Source organism: Pholcus phalangioides, unplaced genomic scaffold, assembly GCF_987345545.1.
Source record: "Pholcus phalangioides strain wild (caught in Gottingen) unplaced genomic scaffold, Ppha-v1.0 ptg000003l_1, whole genome shotgun sequence".
Taxonomy (NCBI): domain Eukaryota; kingdom Metazoa; phylum Arthropoda; class Arachnida; order Araneae; family Pholcidae; genus Pholcus; species Pholcus phalangioides.
The window spans coordinates 14,093,122-14,112,675 of record NW_028301596.1 but is presented as its reverse complement, the minus strand read 5'-3'; the positions used below and the strand labels follow the sequence as shown (position 1 = coordinate 14,112,675).

At 35.1% G+C, this 19,554-nt stretch overlaps 1 protein-coding gene across 1 annotated transcript in view; it reads left to right on the top strand.

Annotated features, from left to right (window-relative positions):
- Window positions 1-19,554, top strand: part of LOC149088139 (agrin-like) — a 344,527-nt gene that overhangs the window by 15,628 nt on the left and 309,345 nt on the right. The window contains exon 2 of the mRNA XM_089244905.1: window positions 12,634-12,669. Within this exon, the coding sequence (XP_089101031.1) occupies window positions 12,634-12,669 (36 nt within the window). The remainder of the gene's footprint in view (window positions 1-12,633; window positions 12,670-19,554) is intronic.

The window sequence follows — 19,554 nt, the reverse complement described above, 5'->3', positions numbered from 1 at the left end:
TCAGAAGAGATCTCCACCCCCCCCCCCCTCTAACTCCTACGGATTTATGGACAGCCTTGCAGCATTCATGGTGTCAATTACCTCCAGCACTATTTCAGACATTAATCGAGTCCATGCCACGTGGTGTCGTGTTGCGGCACTTCTGCGGGCTCGCGGGGGCCCTACACGATATTAGGCAGGTGACCAGTTTTTTTGGCTCTTCAGTGTATATAAGAGAAGTATACCGCGCGTAGATTTCTCTTTTCACCCTCTTCCTACGTGTTCATTTCCACTCTTACATGTATACAGCAGAAAGATGCGTTACGTGTGGAGTAAAGAAATCACTAATCGCTAGGAATATAAAAAATGAAAGGGAAAAAAACAACTTCAGTTCATAGGGTCACACTAAATTTTTTACGATGATGAGCAGAGAGGAAAGAAAACACAGAGAGCTAGATTTTCAATTTATTCCACTTGGCGTTTGGACGAAATATTTGGAATAAATTCTCCAAATGAAGTTATGGGAACTTTCAAACGAAGAGTGCACGTTAATTTTGAGGACTACAGGGTATCACGTATTTTAATAGTATCTACCAATTTGAATTAGCAACACTGACGGAATAAGGTGATCTATATAGTTCTTATGAATGTTCTGCAATGAATTCATCATGAACTTTCATCCGGTGCAGACACGACATGTGTGAGATTCCTCAGCCGAAATCAAAATTGAAATGTGGTGATCTCTCGTAAGTTTATATGGCTGTGAAGTAAAAGCGCATACCCTGACATGTCACATTCACAATTGGGTACCGTCTTCTAAGGCAGTGGTTCCCAACCTGTGGCATTCTGACCATGGCAGGGTAGGTATACGGTGCATCACGCAAGAGTACGCAAAAAAAATTTCACAATTTTCAAAAAAACGAGTTGAGTAATAGAAAGAAAGCCTATAACATTTATTTTTGGTATAACAGTACAATCCCTCTTCCCCGACGAGATGTAAGTACGACATCTTCCCCCGTATTTCCAGGGAGGTGTGCAGGTCTTTTGCACAATTTTAGGGATACTTAAACAGCAAATGTGTTTCGGGGGGAAACACGAAAGCTCAGAAACCATAACTATTACACGCACACTCGTATTTTCTGGTCTTGTCTTACGGTGTGTCTACACACGGAGTACTCATGGTTTCTCGGGTTGGGGAGGGGGTAATAAGTAAATGCACCTAACTTTCTTTTTCTTTTTTTCCATTCACGCAAAAAACGATTGTGACGGTATCGCCACAGTCTTCCGTTACACATGATTCGGAAGGCATGACGTATCATTGATAATCGGACACCACCATCTTTCCGGTTTGTCCCCCCTCCCCCCACCGAACCATACCTAACACATCCCCGATCTATTACTTTCAGCTTATGTCTCTTCATTGAGACGGATCGTCAGGCTATGATCTGGTTGGGAGGAAGAAGTCTATCACTTTTGAGGGGAAAATCACTGCTTTTTTATTCCTTTTCTGGAATAAGTGCGTGCATTTAACGATCAGCATGTGTGTCCGAAATGCTTTGTGTGAAGTTGACGAAATGCTTTGTGTGAAGTTGACGAAATGCTTTGTGTGAAGTTGACGAAATGCTTTGTGTGAAGTTGACGAAATGCTTTGTGTGAAGTTGATGCTGCAAATTGTGAATGAAGTGCCTGGAGTTTCGAAAACCACAGTGAACCAAATTTATCCGATAGCCACTTTTCCGCTAGCGGGGATCGAACCCGAGTTCTTGTGGTTTGTTCTTATTTCCCGTTTGTCTGATGTGCCTTGCTGGTCTCGTAAAAATTATCATCATGATACTTCGTACACATCAACAGGAAGATCCGCAAATCACTCCGGGAAAAAAACATTGCACACGAGATATTAACAGTCCTAAGGCTTTCCACGCTGATATAGAGGATTTTCATAAAATCTGCATTTTTAGACAAACGTTCAGTAGTACAATGCTTTTCAGAGTACCAGCTTTTCTATTATTGGGCCCTTGGTAATTATAATGAGAAACATTATAAAGCCTTTCCATTATGTTGATATACTGTATATGCATGGCATTCTGACAGGGTTGCTAACTAAATATAATTCGGCCCTTGGTAATTATAATGAGGAACATTATAAAGCTTTTCTATTATGTTGATATAGTGTATACGCATGGCATTCTGACAGGGTTGCTAACTAAATTCAGAACACTGGGGGTATAATATGATTTAGAAAGAGAAAATCCTTAGCGCAGAGATATTACGTCAACAAGATAAACTGCTAGTGACAACGTAATAGAATTATCCAAATCACGCAAAATCTAACGTTACACCTACCATTAATCTAAATGATGTTTTTACAGAATCCTTTCACTTTCGTCAAAGAAACCGAGAGAGAACTTAATATAAAATCAACGTTTTTTTATTTCAATATTTTAATAGATCTACTTGATACTCTAGAAATATCCATTCTTCGTTACATACATGATATGACTCCCCTCTGTAACATTACTGTTTATAAGCACAGACATATCAGATGCCCTCCGACGTACTTGCAATGTCTGCCATCGTCTAGACACTACAGACTCACTTTGCGCATAATGGGTAATCTCCACAGCGGTATTTATAGAGATGGGCTATAATTAAGCAAAATATATTTTCGAAAGTTTACAAGATAGTTGTTCAAGACTAAATAACCCCAGCGTAATGAGATTATCAATTATGGTTTAAGGAAATTCTGCGATTGCGGTAATTTTGAATTTAGTTGAAGGTTTTAATAAGTTAGTGCTTGCCAACTTTCAAGAACATCGTATACATTGAAATCTTACGAAATGTAATCAAGATCATTTTTACATCCGATGTATATAATGTGGGTATTTTTCATCCTTGGTAATTTTTTTTTTCAATACATTTCATTTCACTTGATTGCAGCTTCTTTTTTTGTTGTATATTCGTTCGAATCACCCTCCCCCCCTTCTCCAGATGCTTGGCCTTAAACTCTGAAAGGGTCTTGACGCTTTCATACACCGCTGACCAAATTGAAATTGCTCACGAGGTCCGCGGACAACTAACTTATAAATTATAAGAAAAATCCAGATTTGCAAAAAGGCTTACTCAACTAATTTACGGTGGCATTTTGGTAGAATTGCCAATGGAACCCGGAATGAACAGAAAAGGCAAATAACTCAAGACTTGTATTTAATCTGAAATTATTTATTTTATTAATTATTCACTTTGATTAGTTCTGAAATTATTTCTTTCACTAATTCTGAAAAAGGTTTTGAATAATTTTAATCTGAAATCCCTACAAATGATTAGTAATTAGATTCTGGAATTGTTCGTTTCAATAATTTTGAAATGATTATTTTATTAGTTGTGAAATAATTTGAGCAGAGTACTAAGCTGATCATCTGTTGATGATGGGAACATTCTGAGGGAATAACCGGCCACTTCGTGAACTGGCCGGGTCCATATTTAACGAAATTGGCTAATTCGCGAATTTGTGGTCCCGTCGCAAAAGTAAAAAATATATATATGTATATATAACATAAATACGTAAAAAGAAGACAAAAAAAAGGAAAAACATTCAATTATTATCCAATTCGTTTTCAAAAAATCATGAATACAGAAACACTATTAGCTGTCAATAGTCATTGTTCTTGTAGTCATTGCGCGGATATAGCGCGAAACAGAAGTCCATTCGTAAACTAAGCTGTGGTAAACTAACCAGTGTTCGTCAACCACTGGTATGTGTGCCGGTCCGCAAGAGCTTTCACCCAATTATCGCTAAATTTGTGCTTCTTACGTTTTATTTTTCTTTTCCCGTCAGCCTTTCTGTAAATTATTCCCCCATTCATTTATTTTTTGACGGTTCGAATTGTTCCTCTTTATTTATCTTCTGCCAGTCCGCAAATTATTTTTCTATTTTTTTTTTTAATGTTTAGCAGTGCTGAAATTATTCCTCGCATTCATATTTCTTTTGCCAGTCCTCAAGTTGTTTCCGTTTTGTTTTGCTATTTTTCATTTTTTCCCTACGAAAATCATTTCCCCCATTTATTTATGTTTCCCCTATCTGCAAGCAATTTTTTTTGGTTCAATTTATCCCTCCTGTTTATTTATTTTTTTTCGATCCGCTAATTGTTTTTTGCTGGTTCAAATTATTCTTCCAATTGTTGGCCGATCCGCAAATTATTTCTCTTATTCATTTATTTATACCGGTTCGCAAATTATCTTTCATTTCTACCGGTCCGTGAATTTTTTTTTTTTTTTCTGTTCCATAGGTCTGCAGGAGCAAAGAAAGAACACTAGTAAGTGTTCATTATTTTCTCTGTTCAGACATTCTCTGTCTCTTTTGCGTGGCGTCTACAGCAGTACAGTGCTGCCCCTATTAAAATATAAACCTCATGTAATAGCCTGAACTCTACATTTCTTATATTATTTTCTCGCTGGTGCTCCCTATTCATAGAATATTCTCACTGATGTAAAAACAGACTTTACAAAACCCCTCAAAATCGATAGCGAAACAATATGTATATTCAAAAAAATATATGTATCGGTACATCGCAAACAAAAAGCAGATAAGAAGCGACAGTCCCGGGAATAGGAATAGAAACGCATAACTTCTGTACAGTCTTCGGATTATTATTATATTTTACTTTACTTCTCTGCAATACAGAAAAAGCTAAAAAGTACTCTCCCGTCAGATTTTTTTTGTTCCATTGAAGCACACAAAATAACATTTCAGTACACATTTATATTTTTCTTTCTTAAGTAAGTACTAGAATAGAGAGGCGCATACACGTACACACAAAGAAGAATAAGTAAAAATATATCGCCAACGATTTCCAGGCAATTTTTGAATTTTCTGCGATTTGCTCTGTGAAGAGTTACGAGCGTTTCATTCTTTTTTCAATTTGTTTTTTCTTCAAAAAAATATAGAAAAGTCGACATTTTTTTTTTCCTTTCTTATTTTCCCATTCTTTTTCCTATTTATTCTGTTCGTTCTTTCCTATAATATTTCTTTCTTTTTCCTTGTTGGTTCTTCATCATCCTGTGATGCTCTTGAGCTTGTGTTCCATGAAGCGACTCAATTCAAGTATGACGTGATACTGAAAAGATCTGGAGCTCCATTTTAGTTTTGTTTTTTTTTTTCGTACGTGATCTGGGTGAAATATGATCTCACCTGTCTATCCATCGATGATTGATGTTTACCACGTTGTGTGAAATTTTATATAGTATATAATATATATATATATTATCGATGGGTTGTATTGTCGTGCTTCGTTTCAACGTACCCCCCGTTCTGCTGGATCTCACTTTGGGATCGGATCTACTTATAAGTAATCCCACACATCCGATGGTTTATACTGCAGCTTGACGTGACATCCATTCCATTTTATTCTATTTCTCCTTCCAACCTTTTCAAAATCCATTATATATTTTGCACTTTTGAAGAAGGCTTTTTTTTTTTTTCTGATATCACTGTGATATTTTGTTTTGTAGGTATTATAGGTGGCAGGTTGAATTGATAGTTATTAAATATTTAGCGATCGGATAGAAGCGTTTTCATTTTCCGTAACAGCTGGTGATGGTTAGTGTAAAAGAAGTTTTAAAGACAAATAAATGATATCTGACATTGAAAGATTGAGGAAAACATAGGAAAACAACGTACAAAAAGATAGATATTTAATATCAAAATTCGAATGATGAGTAACGCATAATAACTCATATCAAATTATGGTGTTCGTTTGTATTTTGTAATATCGGTACTAACAATAATATAATAGTTGGTTATGCGGAGTGGGTTATTCGCAGTACGGTCGTGGCGACATCGTTTTGGACTCTCATCGTGCGGATCCAAGTTCGATCCCCAAACTTGGCTGCACACTTGACGGCACAGTGTTGTGCAGGTGGTGTTGATTTCAGCGGTTTTCCAACATCAAGGTGGGAATGCGGATTTGTCTCCCATTTAAAAAAGTATCTTCGCTCCATTGGCTGAATGCATATTGTAATCGTTATAAAACTCAACTTTTTCCAACATTCAAAAAGCTGATGTCCCACGAATTTTACAGCATGCCGGATAATGCGTGGGAATGCTGTGTATACATTGCATACTTGACTACCTAAATCAGTTTTGAACTTCACGAATTGTTCAATTTCATTCAGTAGTCATTATACATACGCGTACATTAAAATAATAATAATAATAATAAACTTTTCCTTGCATGACACGTAATTAGTAAACAATAATACCGTTTCAGAAATTGAGAGATATACGTTCGAGAATGCGTATTTCGAAACTAGTTTCAGTATTAAAAACAGAAAACGTCTTCCAAATACCAATCGTCCTGTAAGTAGAACCAAAAAATGCAACGGCTGTTTTCTAACAATTATGATGATATACGCAAGAAACACGAAACTAAAACAATATATGTAACATAATTGCACTGAATGGAAGCCGAAACAAGAAATAAACAGTACCGCAATGATATTTCTTTTAGAAATGAAAATATCCGAAAGAAATTATCTTCAAGTAACAAAATCATTATCCAGAAAAGTCAAATCAATAACGAGAAAAAGACTGTAATGATCATAAACCATTCATTTTCCTCTCCCTTTCTCCGTACGCGTTCATCTAAATTATTTTTAAGAAATTAAAAACCCCATATGTTATTCAATATTTTAATTATCACGAACCAAGGATATATGAATGTTATTCTCCGTAAATATGTAATCATATCGTTTCCTCTAATACTCGGAAGCTAATCACTGTGTGCTTGATAATGTTTGTGTTATTCTACTAGAATACGGATAAACGTTATTTCATTACTCTTCTCCAAACAACGTCGTTTCATTTGGTTTTTATATTAGTCTTAAATTCCAATTATATTAAGAGCTATAATTTCGAAAACTTGTTGCCCGAAGAGATATAAGTATGTGAATTCTATTTGCTTCAGAAACCCAAGTTTGATATTTGTATTTCTCTTATACTCCTTTTTCTTACATGTATATATATTTTATGTGACAAAAAAATACGGGAAATTACTCCGTTTCATTATGTATGTGGAAAGTAATTTACATCTCAATAAATATTTCATTAACTCTAAGCAAAGAGTCAAAGATATTAATTCAATCATTTGCTTTTTCCAACGTGGTAAGAATACTTTCCTCTTCGAACCTTCAATCTGCCATTTCTTTGTTATTCAGAAATCGTAGTGGAATTTGAATGTTTGGTTCCGTTCGTTTTGCGAGAATTGGGAATATTTTCATATTGATTATTTTCAATTAATTATTCGAAGAGAGATGACTTCTTCTTTTTCCGAAAGCTCTTAAAAAGTATATGAATAAATTTAGTATGCATTAATGAATATTTCCAGAAATTTTAACTACGAAAATTAATGAGTTATCGACATTTGTTACGATATTCATCATCTGGGTGTTTGTCGGTAATTTCTGGAATCCGTTATTTTTTAAAATTTCTGAACAGTTCTTGCCGAAATATTGTCATTATTTGTAACAGTATTTACTAAAATATAAAACGTATCTATCAATATATATGTAAATACGAGGGTGTCCTCTTCCTCCTCTTTACCAGATCATGACCTACTCTGTCTCAGAAAAGGGAATTAAGGAGGTAGTATACATATAAATTATATATAGGGTGTCAAAAAGTGATAGAAATGTATCGTTCCCTGCATTGGGGATAGAACAAACGTTAAATTTTCAGTGTCAGACGAAATTTCAGAATAAGTTACAAATTCTTTCTATAGATGGCGTCATAGTCTGAAGAAAACAGAAATAGGATATAGGGAGAGAAAGATGGATTTTTTCTCAGCCCAAGATATCAAGGAAACGTTTATTTTCTGGATATTAAGCTAAGGTGAACTCGGTAAGAAAAGTAATCTTGTCTCCGCCGGGACTCAAACCCAGGCCCTCTTGCATACCGTGCAAGCATGCTACCATCTACACCACTGGAGACACATTTCCTTGATATCTTGGGCTGAAAAAAACTTCATCTATCTCTCTCTCTAAACCATCCCACCTGGGAGCAATTTCCTGAAGTTAAGAGAGGCTACTAATGTCTCTACTTCAGCACCTCACGCCACAGTGCGTGAAATAAGGAAGGCAGGGTCGTGTCTCCAGTGGTGTAGATGGTAGCATGCTTTCCCGGTATGCAAGAGGGCCTGGGTTCAATTCCCGGCAGAGACAAGATGGCTTTTCTTTCCGAGTTCACCTGATCATAATATCCAGAAAATAAATATTTCCTTAAAAATATGATATTTTCAAAATATCCTATCGGTTTGTCGAACTTTGAAACCGATTTCGAAATTCTATCTGAATTCACAATTCGGGTATTCCGACTGAGCCGTTCACACGGGTTTCTATGAATTTTGTTCTGAGAGCAAACATATTGCTGCAAATGGTGGATATTTTGGGAAAAAAATCATAGTTTTTGTTTTTAAATACTTCATTCCCATCTGTAGAGGAAATTTATAAAAAGATAGAAAAAGAAAAAAAAAGAAAGAGTTGAGAAAGTTGATAGAAGTAGTTGAAAAGTATAGAAAAAGTTGAAAATCTGTCAAACTAAAAATTTACTCTTTTCTCAAGCATCAATGAAGCAAATGAGGCATTCCTATCGGGTTTTTTTCTTCTCTTTTTCTATTAATTTTTTAAATAGTCTATCAATTTTGGAATATCCTATCACTCATATATATGTCGCAAAATACAATATGTATTTTCATGTACCTTTATAGTTTACATATTGGATCTTCTTCTTGTTCAATTATACAAAATTGTTGCGAATGATGTTCAGATGTCATTTTGTGTTAAAGTAGAGTATTACAGCATTAATGTTTGTGAAATTGGGTAGATAAGCGGAATGAAAAAAAACAATTAGATGTACTGTGAATTGTGAAATCCTGGCCCTATCCTCACGAGATTCGAAGACATATCCAAATCCTTAGTGGCAATAAATTTCAAGCTGAAATCCTATTCTAGCTCCTGATCGATATTTCCACGTGCCACCAGTAAGTCGTAGCACGCACACGTACAAACATACCTAAATGGACGTCTTATGAATACTTATATGTAGCCTTCTCTCATCAGTATTCAGTACATTGTCCCACTTGAGCTCTTTCTGATGTTCTCGGCTTAGCACACCGGCCGAACATCAGCACGAGGAGAAATGAAGTCAATAAGGAATAGTTAGTTGTCGTTTACCATGCATTATTAATATACGCATCTTGCAGTAAAAGGGTCCGATACAAAGCCTGGCTTTGGACAAAACTTGTGACAGATGGCTCTTTAACCCGGCCGACTGAAAGTGACCATGTACGCAATGCCATACAAGATCTTGAAGCTTGTGCGTTAAAATATTGGGTTCACACTGAATAATCTATCGGACTCGATGAATACTCGCGTATACGGAAAAGCCAATGACATCTGTCTATTTATTATATAGCGTTAATACGTTTCTATAACTATGTGACATAGCTGTCCGAATCCAATAACATATATATTCGTAATCATAGACTGTTTGCAATGACTGTCACATAAGGTATTGATATTCACGTATTGTTGAATGACTAATTTACATGGACGTGGAATGTGTTTAATGCACTTCCGGGATGATTAGTTGTGAATTAACTTGTCAAAAGAAAGTTAAATTTGATTAATCTCGGATTTTCGTGTCTCTTGTTGTAACTTCATAATTATCTTACATTTGTAAAAATCGAACAAAACAGTGATATTTAACGCTTTAAATTACAATCATAACGTCATTGAAAATTGATTTTTACTTCATATGTATGTACATACAAGGTGAGTTTAAAATACACGAATTTATGTATAATCAACCAATCCGCTTATGATTGTATGATTTGCAGTAGCATACATGCTTTAGTTAAGAAATGTTTACAAATCCAATGATCCCCACAACAGGCATGATGTGCAAAGAGGTGGATGAGAGGGAAAGAAAAAAATAATTATAAGTAAAATAAAAAACAATGATAATAATACCAATATCAAATATGGATATCAATTATAGGAAGCCCCCAGAATAAAAGCGATTTAAAAAAAAAAGGTAAAAACATAACATACACGGCTTTTAAAAATTATGCCAGACTTGATCTATTAGTATGGATAGCTCCTCGAGTTATCCAACATGAATATCATAGTTAAATGCGATTGAAATTAATTTCTTTATCATTCACTTATCATTCTTATCATATTTTCGGCGCAGAATAAAAAAAAAGTTCAAAATTTGATGCATCATTTTACAATTTTGCTTAAAATGAGAAAAAAAAAATTAACGCGATAAGCATTTACTGCAGATTGCGCATTCATATGTCAATGGGTTGATTTTATACATATGTTTTTTAATGAATGACTTTAAAAAAAAAAAGAAAATTACACGTGAATTTGTGATGCATTTTTATCTAATAATTTATAACTTTTGAAATTAAAATTAAATTAATTAAAATAATCCAAGCTTTAATCTAATTCAGTGGTTCTCTACCTTCTTTGTCTCGCGGAGCCCTTTGTGGTACATGATTTGTATGGCGGAACTCCGTAGGCCTATTTTGCATTTATCCATCAAAGTTACTGATTTATTTTTATTATTCAAAAATATTTATAATTATAATTTTTTTTTTCAAATTTACTGGAGTTTTTATTTTTTTTCAAGTTGCCGCGGAGCCCCTGGAAGAGCTCTGGCTGGGAACCGCTAATCTAATTACTTAGTCGATAAAAGCGATTCAATTATTTTATCGTAGACTGTTTTCGACATTACTAATTTGCATACGATTATATTTATATGATTATTCACAATGTAACATTTAGCATATTTGCATAGATTTGGGGATGATAAAATATATTATATATATGTTAAGCCCAAAATCAGCCAGTTGACTCGGTCATTGGCCGGGTCATTTTTTTCCACGTCAAGCATTTGTCGAAAGAGGCTGGAGATCACTAAAATATCAATCCCCCTAAAGGCGCGATTACACTAGCGCGCCGATCTTGTAACGTACGACCCCCCCTGCAACGGTTTTAATCTGCTCGTGGGGTTGTGGGTACACAAACTTCTTTTGTGTTCCTTTTATTTTCTTTGTGTTCGTTGAAAAAGCCGATTCCAGGTGGGTCCAGTTCAAACAGCTCAGGAATCGTTCGCAACATCGTACAAATTACTGAGCAACCAATTGCGAATGCTTACATTACATAATCCGCGCGATAAATGTATACGTGCCTTAAGATATCGATACCCCCATTTCTTTGATCATTTGGGTTGCCATAATTATGAAGGGTCATATAAGGGTCATAATTATCACACAAAAAATATGCCAACTAGGCAATGACCCCGAATCATGTCTTTTCTTTTGTCCAGGGAGCTCCAGGCATTTCACGAACAGGCTGGTAAAAGCCCGAAATTCGGACTTTGGCTTGGTCAGCTAGCTAATTTTGGGCTGTGGCCGTAAATTTCTGTGTAGAAAAGTGCTCAATTTCTATTTTGATATTTCCACAAGGAGTGAATATCGTGGATCAAACTCATGAAGAAAGATCTCGATTCCAAGCTGTGCATTTTATTTTCTGAGCTGTTTGCATTTAACAAAAAAAATTGTTTTCAACCCACATGGTATCCCTTTATCACAATTCCGTTACATGTCACCTGGTAAATCCCCCACGTATTCCGTTTCATTGTGGGAGGAATCGGTTTAACGCTATTTTGAGCCACAAATTTCATTTGCGCCAATACAATGTATTATTTATGTTTGCAGATGCATTTCTAGCCACTCATGTAGAGTAGAATCCGGACTAACCGGCCTAATGTGGTGGAAATAATGGCCCGATAACAGAAAAGCTTGATATGCCGGAGTTCTATAAATGCTCACTTGCTACTCCCCCCCCCCCCCCCACCATCAAAAACACCTTTTTAATACCAAAAACCACTCCTATTCGTTTTTTTCTGGCCTCTTAGTGCAGGTGAATATTTTTTACGTAAATGTAATGCACTTTATACATAAATGTAATGCACTTTATACATAAATGTAATGCACTTTATACATAAATGTAATGCACTTTATACATAAATGTAATGCACTTTATACATAAATGTAATGCACTTTATACATAAATGTAATGCACTTTATACATAAATGTATACATAATGTAAATGCTTGTTATGTACTGTAATGTACGTTTTAAAAATTTGTTGTAGAAAAAGGAAATCAAAGAACACAAAAATTGTTATGAAAGGAATATAAATAGTTCTTATTTATCATTTATTATGTCAGTTTTGCCTTTAAATAATCATTATCTTATGTAAAAATTAAAGCACAATCCTCTCTAAATCGCCAAATTAGCGAGAAACTTAGCGATGCTTGGCGACAGCTTCGATGATTTGGTGACGTCATGGCGCCAATAGAGTAGACCGGTTAGTGCGGAGGCCGGATAGTGGGCATTCTACTTTTAATTTATTCGGCATAAAGAAATGCAGTATTTCTCAATATTTACCTTTTTCTAGCACTGTGCACATGTCAAATTAATTGTTATCAAAACTATTACAGGGTTAGGCATTCGTATCTCTGTTCAGAAAATTTCATTAAATATTGATTGAAATTAGTTTTAATCATAGTCACTTTTTTTTTGCAGATGCTCCGAATGACATGAAACCGAAAATTCCACAAAGTAAGTTCAATACAATTATTTCTTCTTCAAACAGTCTTCTTTGCATCATGCTCTGTTACAGTAAATGTGATAACTTGATAATTATGAATAATTACCTATCACACACACACACACATCTCTGTTATTCTTATTCTTGATAAATATAGTCGACTCCGATATCACGAACTCCATTTAATTTAAATGAGATTTCTTCATTAGTATGGAACCGTGTCGCGGGTCACTAGAGTTATCTGAAAATGTACCGCGAATCACACAAGTGCGTGCCACTGGCCACTTGAGTGATCTGGAAATGCACCGCGAGTCACTCAGGTGAAATGACATTTTGTCGCGCACAGCTTCAGTTATCTATAAATGCCTCGTGGGCAATTAAAGTGATGTGGGAAGAGGACAAGAGCCACTCAAGTGATCTCAAAATGTGCCGAGGACCACATTAGTGATCTGAGAACATGCCACGAGTCGCACACGTAATCTGAAAATGTGCCGCTGACAGCTTGAGTTGTTTGTAAAAGTGTCGCGGGCAATTTAAGTGTTCTGGAAATGTGCCAATAGCCACATAAATGATATATAAAAATTCAACATGCCGCTCAAGGGATCTATGCTCTGAGCAACATAAGTGATCTTGAAGCATGCTCCTGGCCACTGGAGCGATCTGTAAATGTGGCGGCCGTTCATTTAAGTAATCTGCAAATGTACCGGTAAATGTGCAAAATGTACCTTAAGCGAACTAGTGGTGTGATGCGGGTCGTTTTATTGATTTGGCTGTGCGCTGTTGTCAGCTTAAATAATATTCAAATGTGCCGCGAGCCACTGAAGTAGTTCAGAAATTTGCCAAAGGCCAATAAAGTGATTTGGTAATCTTTCGTGGGCCACTTGAGTGGAGGGGTTATCTGTCACGGGCCACACTTGATAATTCCGAGAGCTACATGGCCAGCGCGGCCCCCATGGGTTGAGCATATATTATTTAAATGATAAGGTTCATCCTATCCATGCGTTGAAAATTTTGAGCACTTCGATCATACAAGGTATACAGAAAAACTGGCTAATTTGAAAAAACTGTAAAAATTTCATCTCTTCCTTTACCGGGACTCGAACCTCGGTCGAGTGCTCTACCAACTAAGCTATAGTGGCAGATCGATTATTTTACCAATGGAGTATATATATATTGGTATGTGTGGTATACTGAATGGTATTGTGCATGGTAGGTGACAGCAATCAGCTATGGCTTGTAAATGACATCGGGCCACCAGATGGCGACGTATATTTACTTCGATCATACCCTTCCCTCGACACCTGAATATTTTAAATATGTTTACATTGGATGACCGTAAACATATTCGAAAAATGAAGTCTATCCTCACAACTCACGCCCTGTGTGTCAATAAGTGTTTAAAAATTCAAACTCAACACTAACTTTTTTCGCTGGAACGTGACGTGAAATTAAATGTCATATTACTTTCATGATATTTTAACGCTTTAAAATCAGTGCTACAGTATGTGCGACCAATTTTTTTATATATTTTTGCGATGTTTCCTAACCTTCTATTCTTTTTTCATTGCAAGTTCCATTTTAAAGAAATTTAAATTAATATTACTAATTATTATGATCATAATTTTTTTTTTCATCAAGTATGATATTTAACTAAAAGACCACGTCATGGCAGGTGCCACTTGGGACTCTCAAGTAAATGCAATAATGTATTGAAAACATTCTCATTTTAAATGTATTAATGGACTATTTTCATTAATTTTATATCTGCGTATTTCCATCCACATGTTTTTAAAAGTCCGTCATGAAATTAAAATACAAATATCTCTACAAAATCAAATAACTTTTTATTTGAAAATTTGAATCTTCGTGAATTATAAATCGAATATTTAAATTCCATAATACAATATATTCTGCATTTTTCAACATGTTATATACATCCAACAAAAACCGAAAAAAAATTATTTCATTATGCCGAATTTAGCTGAAATAAAATGCACAAGATTTAATGCAAATTAGTCACTATCCTCCACGTAACCTAACCTTAGTAAATAACTTTCAATTTGATAATAATATCCATCCAACCCACAAAAAAATTCAGGAAAAACAAAACATAATCGCATATAATAAATGTCGTATATTTTCACATCAATATTCAGATACTCTTACAGTTCATTTCCCAAGCATAAATTTCCTTTCAACAGTAAACAGAAAAATTAAATCAACGAAATAAAATCTCCATGACACCGAAAACGCATTACATCTAAATGCTTCTTCGGAACGAATATTTAAACTCTCATTCCTCTCTCTCATAGAAAACATAAAAAAAAAACACCTTTCAAAAACATATATCTTTATTTCAGTAAGATCGAAAATAAATATAGATTGTTCCCTTGGGTATTTCATTTGTAACGTTCCTTCATCTTAGGAAACGAATAACTCTCAACGGATATATGCAAATCGCATATAGGAAGAAAAGAAACAATATACGTATTCGTATATCCTTTAAAGTGAGACAAAGTACGGGTTAAAAACAAAATTTTTCTGAACCGAAACGTCACAATATAAATCTTAGAAGGTCTATCAAAGGAGGGAGAAAAAAAATATATATATAACAGGGTAATGTGCCATAAATAAAAGTTTTAAGATCTAAAAGATCTAATGCCTGTAAGTAATGATTCTGTATTTTTTCTGTGCTTCTATCTTATCCATCCGACATAACGGAAATGGACAGGACTGCCGAAATTTCCATTTTTCAAATTGGATTTGTCGTTAGCTACGTGAAACTATGATAAGAAAAAGAAGAGGTTCCTTCCTGAAGAAAGAAATATTAGATTCAAAAGGGATGTATAAGAAAATAATATAAAATAAAATAATAAAAAAAATAACACAGATGGAAAGGCTTTTCTTAAAGGTCGAAGTGATTCGAAGAACAAAATTTCTTAAGACTTTCTAAAAAGGGCTGTTTTGACAGGAATTGGAAGTAACGAGAAGCGGGAAGAAAGGAAGGTATACACATGGAGAGAGAGAGAGAGTTAAGGTTAAAATGAATGGCAACACCTTCTGTGCTTTGAACGCGACGTTAGGAAAAAAAAAAATTTATTTCTTAAAAGTGAGCTAAAGAAATTTTTTTCACTTCCATTTCGGTGTCAAACAGCCGCATTCTAAGTGGTTTTTAGAAATGAAACGGTCGAATAAAATGTCGATATATCATCTTGCTTGGAAAAATTGTTTCTCTTTTTTTTCTTACCTTATTTTATCTAATAGGATAAGTTGAAAACCAGATATATATTTTGTTTTGAGTAGGAAAGTTAATAGGATATCTTTTCTTGAAGAAATATCTAAGAATATATACTTTGTAATTTATTCAATGATTTTTCTCTGATTTTATTTCCGTTTCTTTCTTCAGTTGTGTTTGACCATCTTCTGTGTGGGAGTGCTAACTTTTTGAGGAGCGGATAGTTTCGGATTAGGTTTTTTGTCGTATGAAAGAGTTATTTTTTTTAGGGCTGTATGAAAGCTGGATTACTTCTTCGAGGATGTATGAATTACTTCTTCGAGGGCCTTACGAAAGCTGAGTTGCTTCCTCTTGGGAGTATGAAAGTCGATTTGTATCTTCGAGTGAGGGATTAATTTTTTTAGGACCATTCAAAAGCTTGCCCCCAACTGATGTGGGAAGAAAATTCAACAGACCACTGACGAAGAACTCAGCCGAGGAAATTGTCTCTGAAATATCTAACAGCGAGAACATGCAAGCTGATTCTGAAGACAAGTTGGGCGCCATACCCCAAAAGTCGTTCCAGAAAATCATCAAAGATGGTGGTAAAAACTGAAACCTGATCAGAATCTACAATTACTTCAAGACAAGATCAACCAGGCACTTTCAAAAATTCGACATGCCATGGCCTCAACAAAGATGAATCGAGCAACATCACTAAGGGTCTTTTCGCGTTACAGCCTTTATTGGGTGGTGTTTCCTGTCCCTCATTTAAAAAACTTGGAGCAGTTGCTTTTACCTGGAACTCCGATGGAAACACCATCTTGAAAGCTTTATATCCTCAATTCAGAAAATCAGGATCAAGTACCATCTTAAAGCCAATGGCGATTCTCCATAGTCACACGTCAATGCGACGGGCTTGATCTGTACTAAAACGACTTCATATACAGGGGTGCGCAGGTATATAAAGATGTTTTAATCTGTACGGTTATGGGGGCAAGAAGATAATTTGGACCAACTCTTCTGATCAAAAGATCATTCTAAACTAGACCTCTTCTCCCAAATTGGACAGCAAAAATTGTCTCACTCTCTCACAGATCCATATATACGCTTCCTAATACCACTAACATAGCAAACAGTCTTTTCTTCTACCCCCCCCCCCACCCACCTCTTCTTGGGTCTCTAAGAGAGAATTTTTAAGCCGCGTGATGGCATAGCCAGGAACCAACAAAAACTTACATTCTAGTCCATTCTAGTTTGGTTTTTGAACGCTGAAGAACTTTTTCGGGGTTGTATGAAAGCTATATGATGTTATCCATCCGGACGCGACTGGACAGGACTAAGAAAATTTCCATTTTTCAAATTGAATTTGTAGTTAGTTGTTAATCTATGGTATAAGAAAAAAAATCTAAGGTTCTTCTTGAAGGAAAAAATACAAGAATATCTCTCGCAATGCGTTTTTCTCAGTTATACGACGGTTTTTTACACTCCCGTCAAAGATAAAGCATAATAATGCTATTCACTTATACGGCTCTCTCACCTATGCGTCTGTTTTTCCTTATTCTCTTGCAATCATTGTATTGGTTGAGATTATTGTACTAAATTCAAAAGGAGTGTACAAAAAAATAAAAAAAATATTCACAACACAGATGGAAAGTTTTTTCATCAAACATCGAATTAATTCGAGGAACAGAATTTCTTAAGACTTTCTAAAAAAGGCTGTTTTGAGAAGAATTGGAAGTAATGAAAAAGGGAAGAAAGAAGTTTACACATGGAGAGAGAGAGTTAAGGTTAAAATGAAAGGCAACACACTTTCTGTGCTTTAAACACTACGTTAAGAAAAAAAAATTTATTTCTTAAAAGTAAATTTATTTCCCTTCCATTTCGGTGTCAAACAGTCGCATTCCAAGTGGTTTTTAGAAATGAAACGGTCGAATAAAATGTCGAATATCATCTTGCTTCGAAAATTTGTTTTTGTCTTCGAGCCTTATTTTATCTAACAGGATAAGTTTGAAACCAGATATATATTTTGTTTCGAGTAGGAAAGTTAATAGTATATATTTTCTTGAAGAAATATCTAATACTATTATATACGAGTAATGTATACTTTATAATTTATTCAACGATTTTCCTGCTGGCGATTCCGTTTTTTTTCTTTAGTTGTTTGATCAGCTTATGTTTGAGAGTACAAACTTTCTGCCTAATGGAGAGTTTCGAGTTAGTTTTTTCGGTCGTATAAAATCTGAACTGCTCTTCTGGGGGCCGTATGAAAGCTGAATTACTTATTCGAGAGTAAAGCTGAATCACACTCGGCACCGCTTAATCGGATAACGGAAAATGAAGCATTTGAAAATCATGATGATTATGCAGACGGTCAAAACCTATGAAACACTTTAGGCCTCGAAGTGTATATACCGTCTTCGGTGTACATTTGATTATCTTATTTTATTTTTATTCTCTGTTCAGCTCATAGAAAGCGCTAGGTTCTTCAATGAAAGCAAAAATTAGATAAAAAATCTGCACAAATGTCTTCATGAACTCTTGAAATAGAAAAATGATAGCGAAAAGGAAGTATTTGTGTTTTTTTCATCAAATTAAAAGTTTGGATTCAATAAAAAAAAGAAACTTGAACTGAAATTGCCAAAGAGTATGTAGTTTGGAATTTCTAAAGCTCAGTAGTGTCAAGCTTTAAGAAAAATTCTGGATGAAATGGAAGAATATTGGCTAAAAAAACAGAAGATTTATAAAACGAAATAATTTATTATCAACAGTGTCGACTAATTTATATTGCAATGAATTCGTGCTGAAAGTGTCAAAGATTTGTTAATTAACGGCGCCATGATTAGACAAAAACCAGAGGATATTTTATACATATAAGATTTTATACGAATAAATACAAATACAAGTCCACAACATGCAAGATGTCCAACAATGTGACTGAAAAAAAAGATGCCCATAACAAATATGAATGTTATAAATTGCTAAAATGCAACAACCCAATTAAAACTGCAATTATAAAAACTATATATACATGATAAAATATAATATACTGCCCATAAAAAATATTTATTGTTGTCTTATCTAAGTATGGATAGCTTCTCGATTTACCCCAATATGCTTATCGTATTTCTTCTTAAACGGTTCAATTGTGCTAGAATTCAACTCCTGGAGGTAAGCTATTCTATTTATTAGCAACCCTATTGGAGAAAAACGCTCGTCACCATAACCTGGAATTGTCCTTTACCATCGATACTGGTGTCTCCTTGTCAAAGCAGTCGATTGATGGCGTATCAATAATTCATGGTCCATGCTATCCATCCCCTTGAAAGTTCCAAACATTCCGATCATGTACCCCCCCTCGTCATCAGCCATTCCTCCAACGTAAACATATGCAAGAAATCAAGTCTTTCTTCATAGCTCAAGCACGCTAGTGCCACCGATGCAGGAGCACGCGTAGCTCTTCTTTGCTCACTTTCAATCAAGTCTATGTTCCTCTGTAGGTATGATCTCCAAAACCTTGCAGCATACTCCAGTCCAGGATGACCCCGGGAAAGTAGAGGAATCACTTTAGGAGAACGCGAAGAGACAGTTTCAAGAATGAAACCGAGCATTTTCTTCGTTTTTTTTTACTACCGTTGAACAACGTTCAGAAAACGTAAGCCGCTCATGAGAATTCACAAAT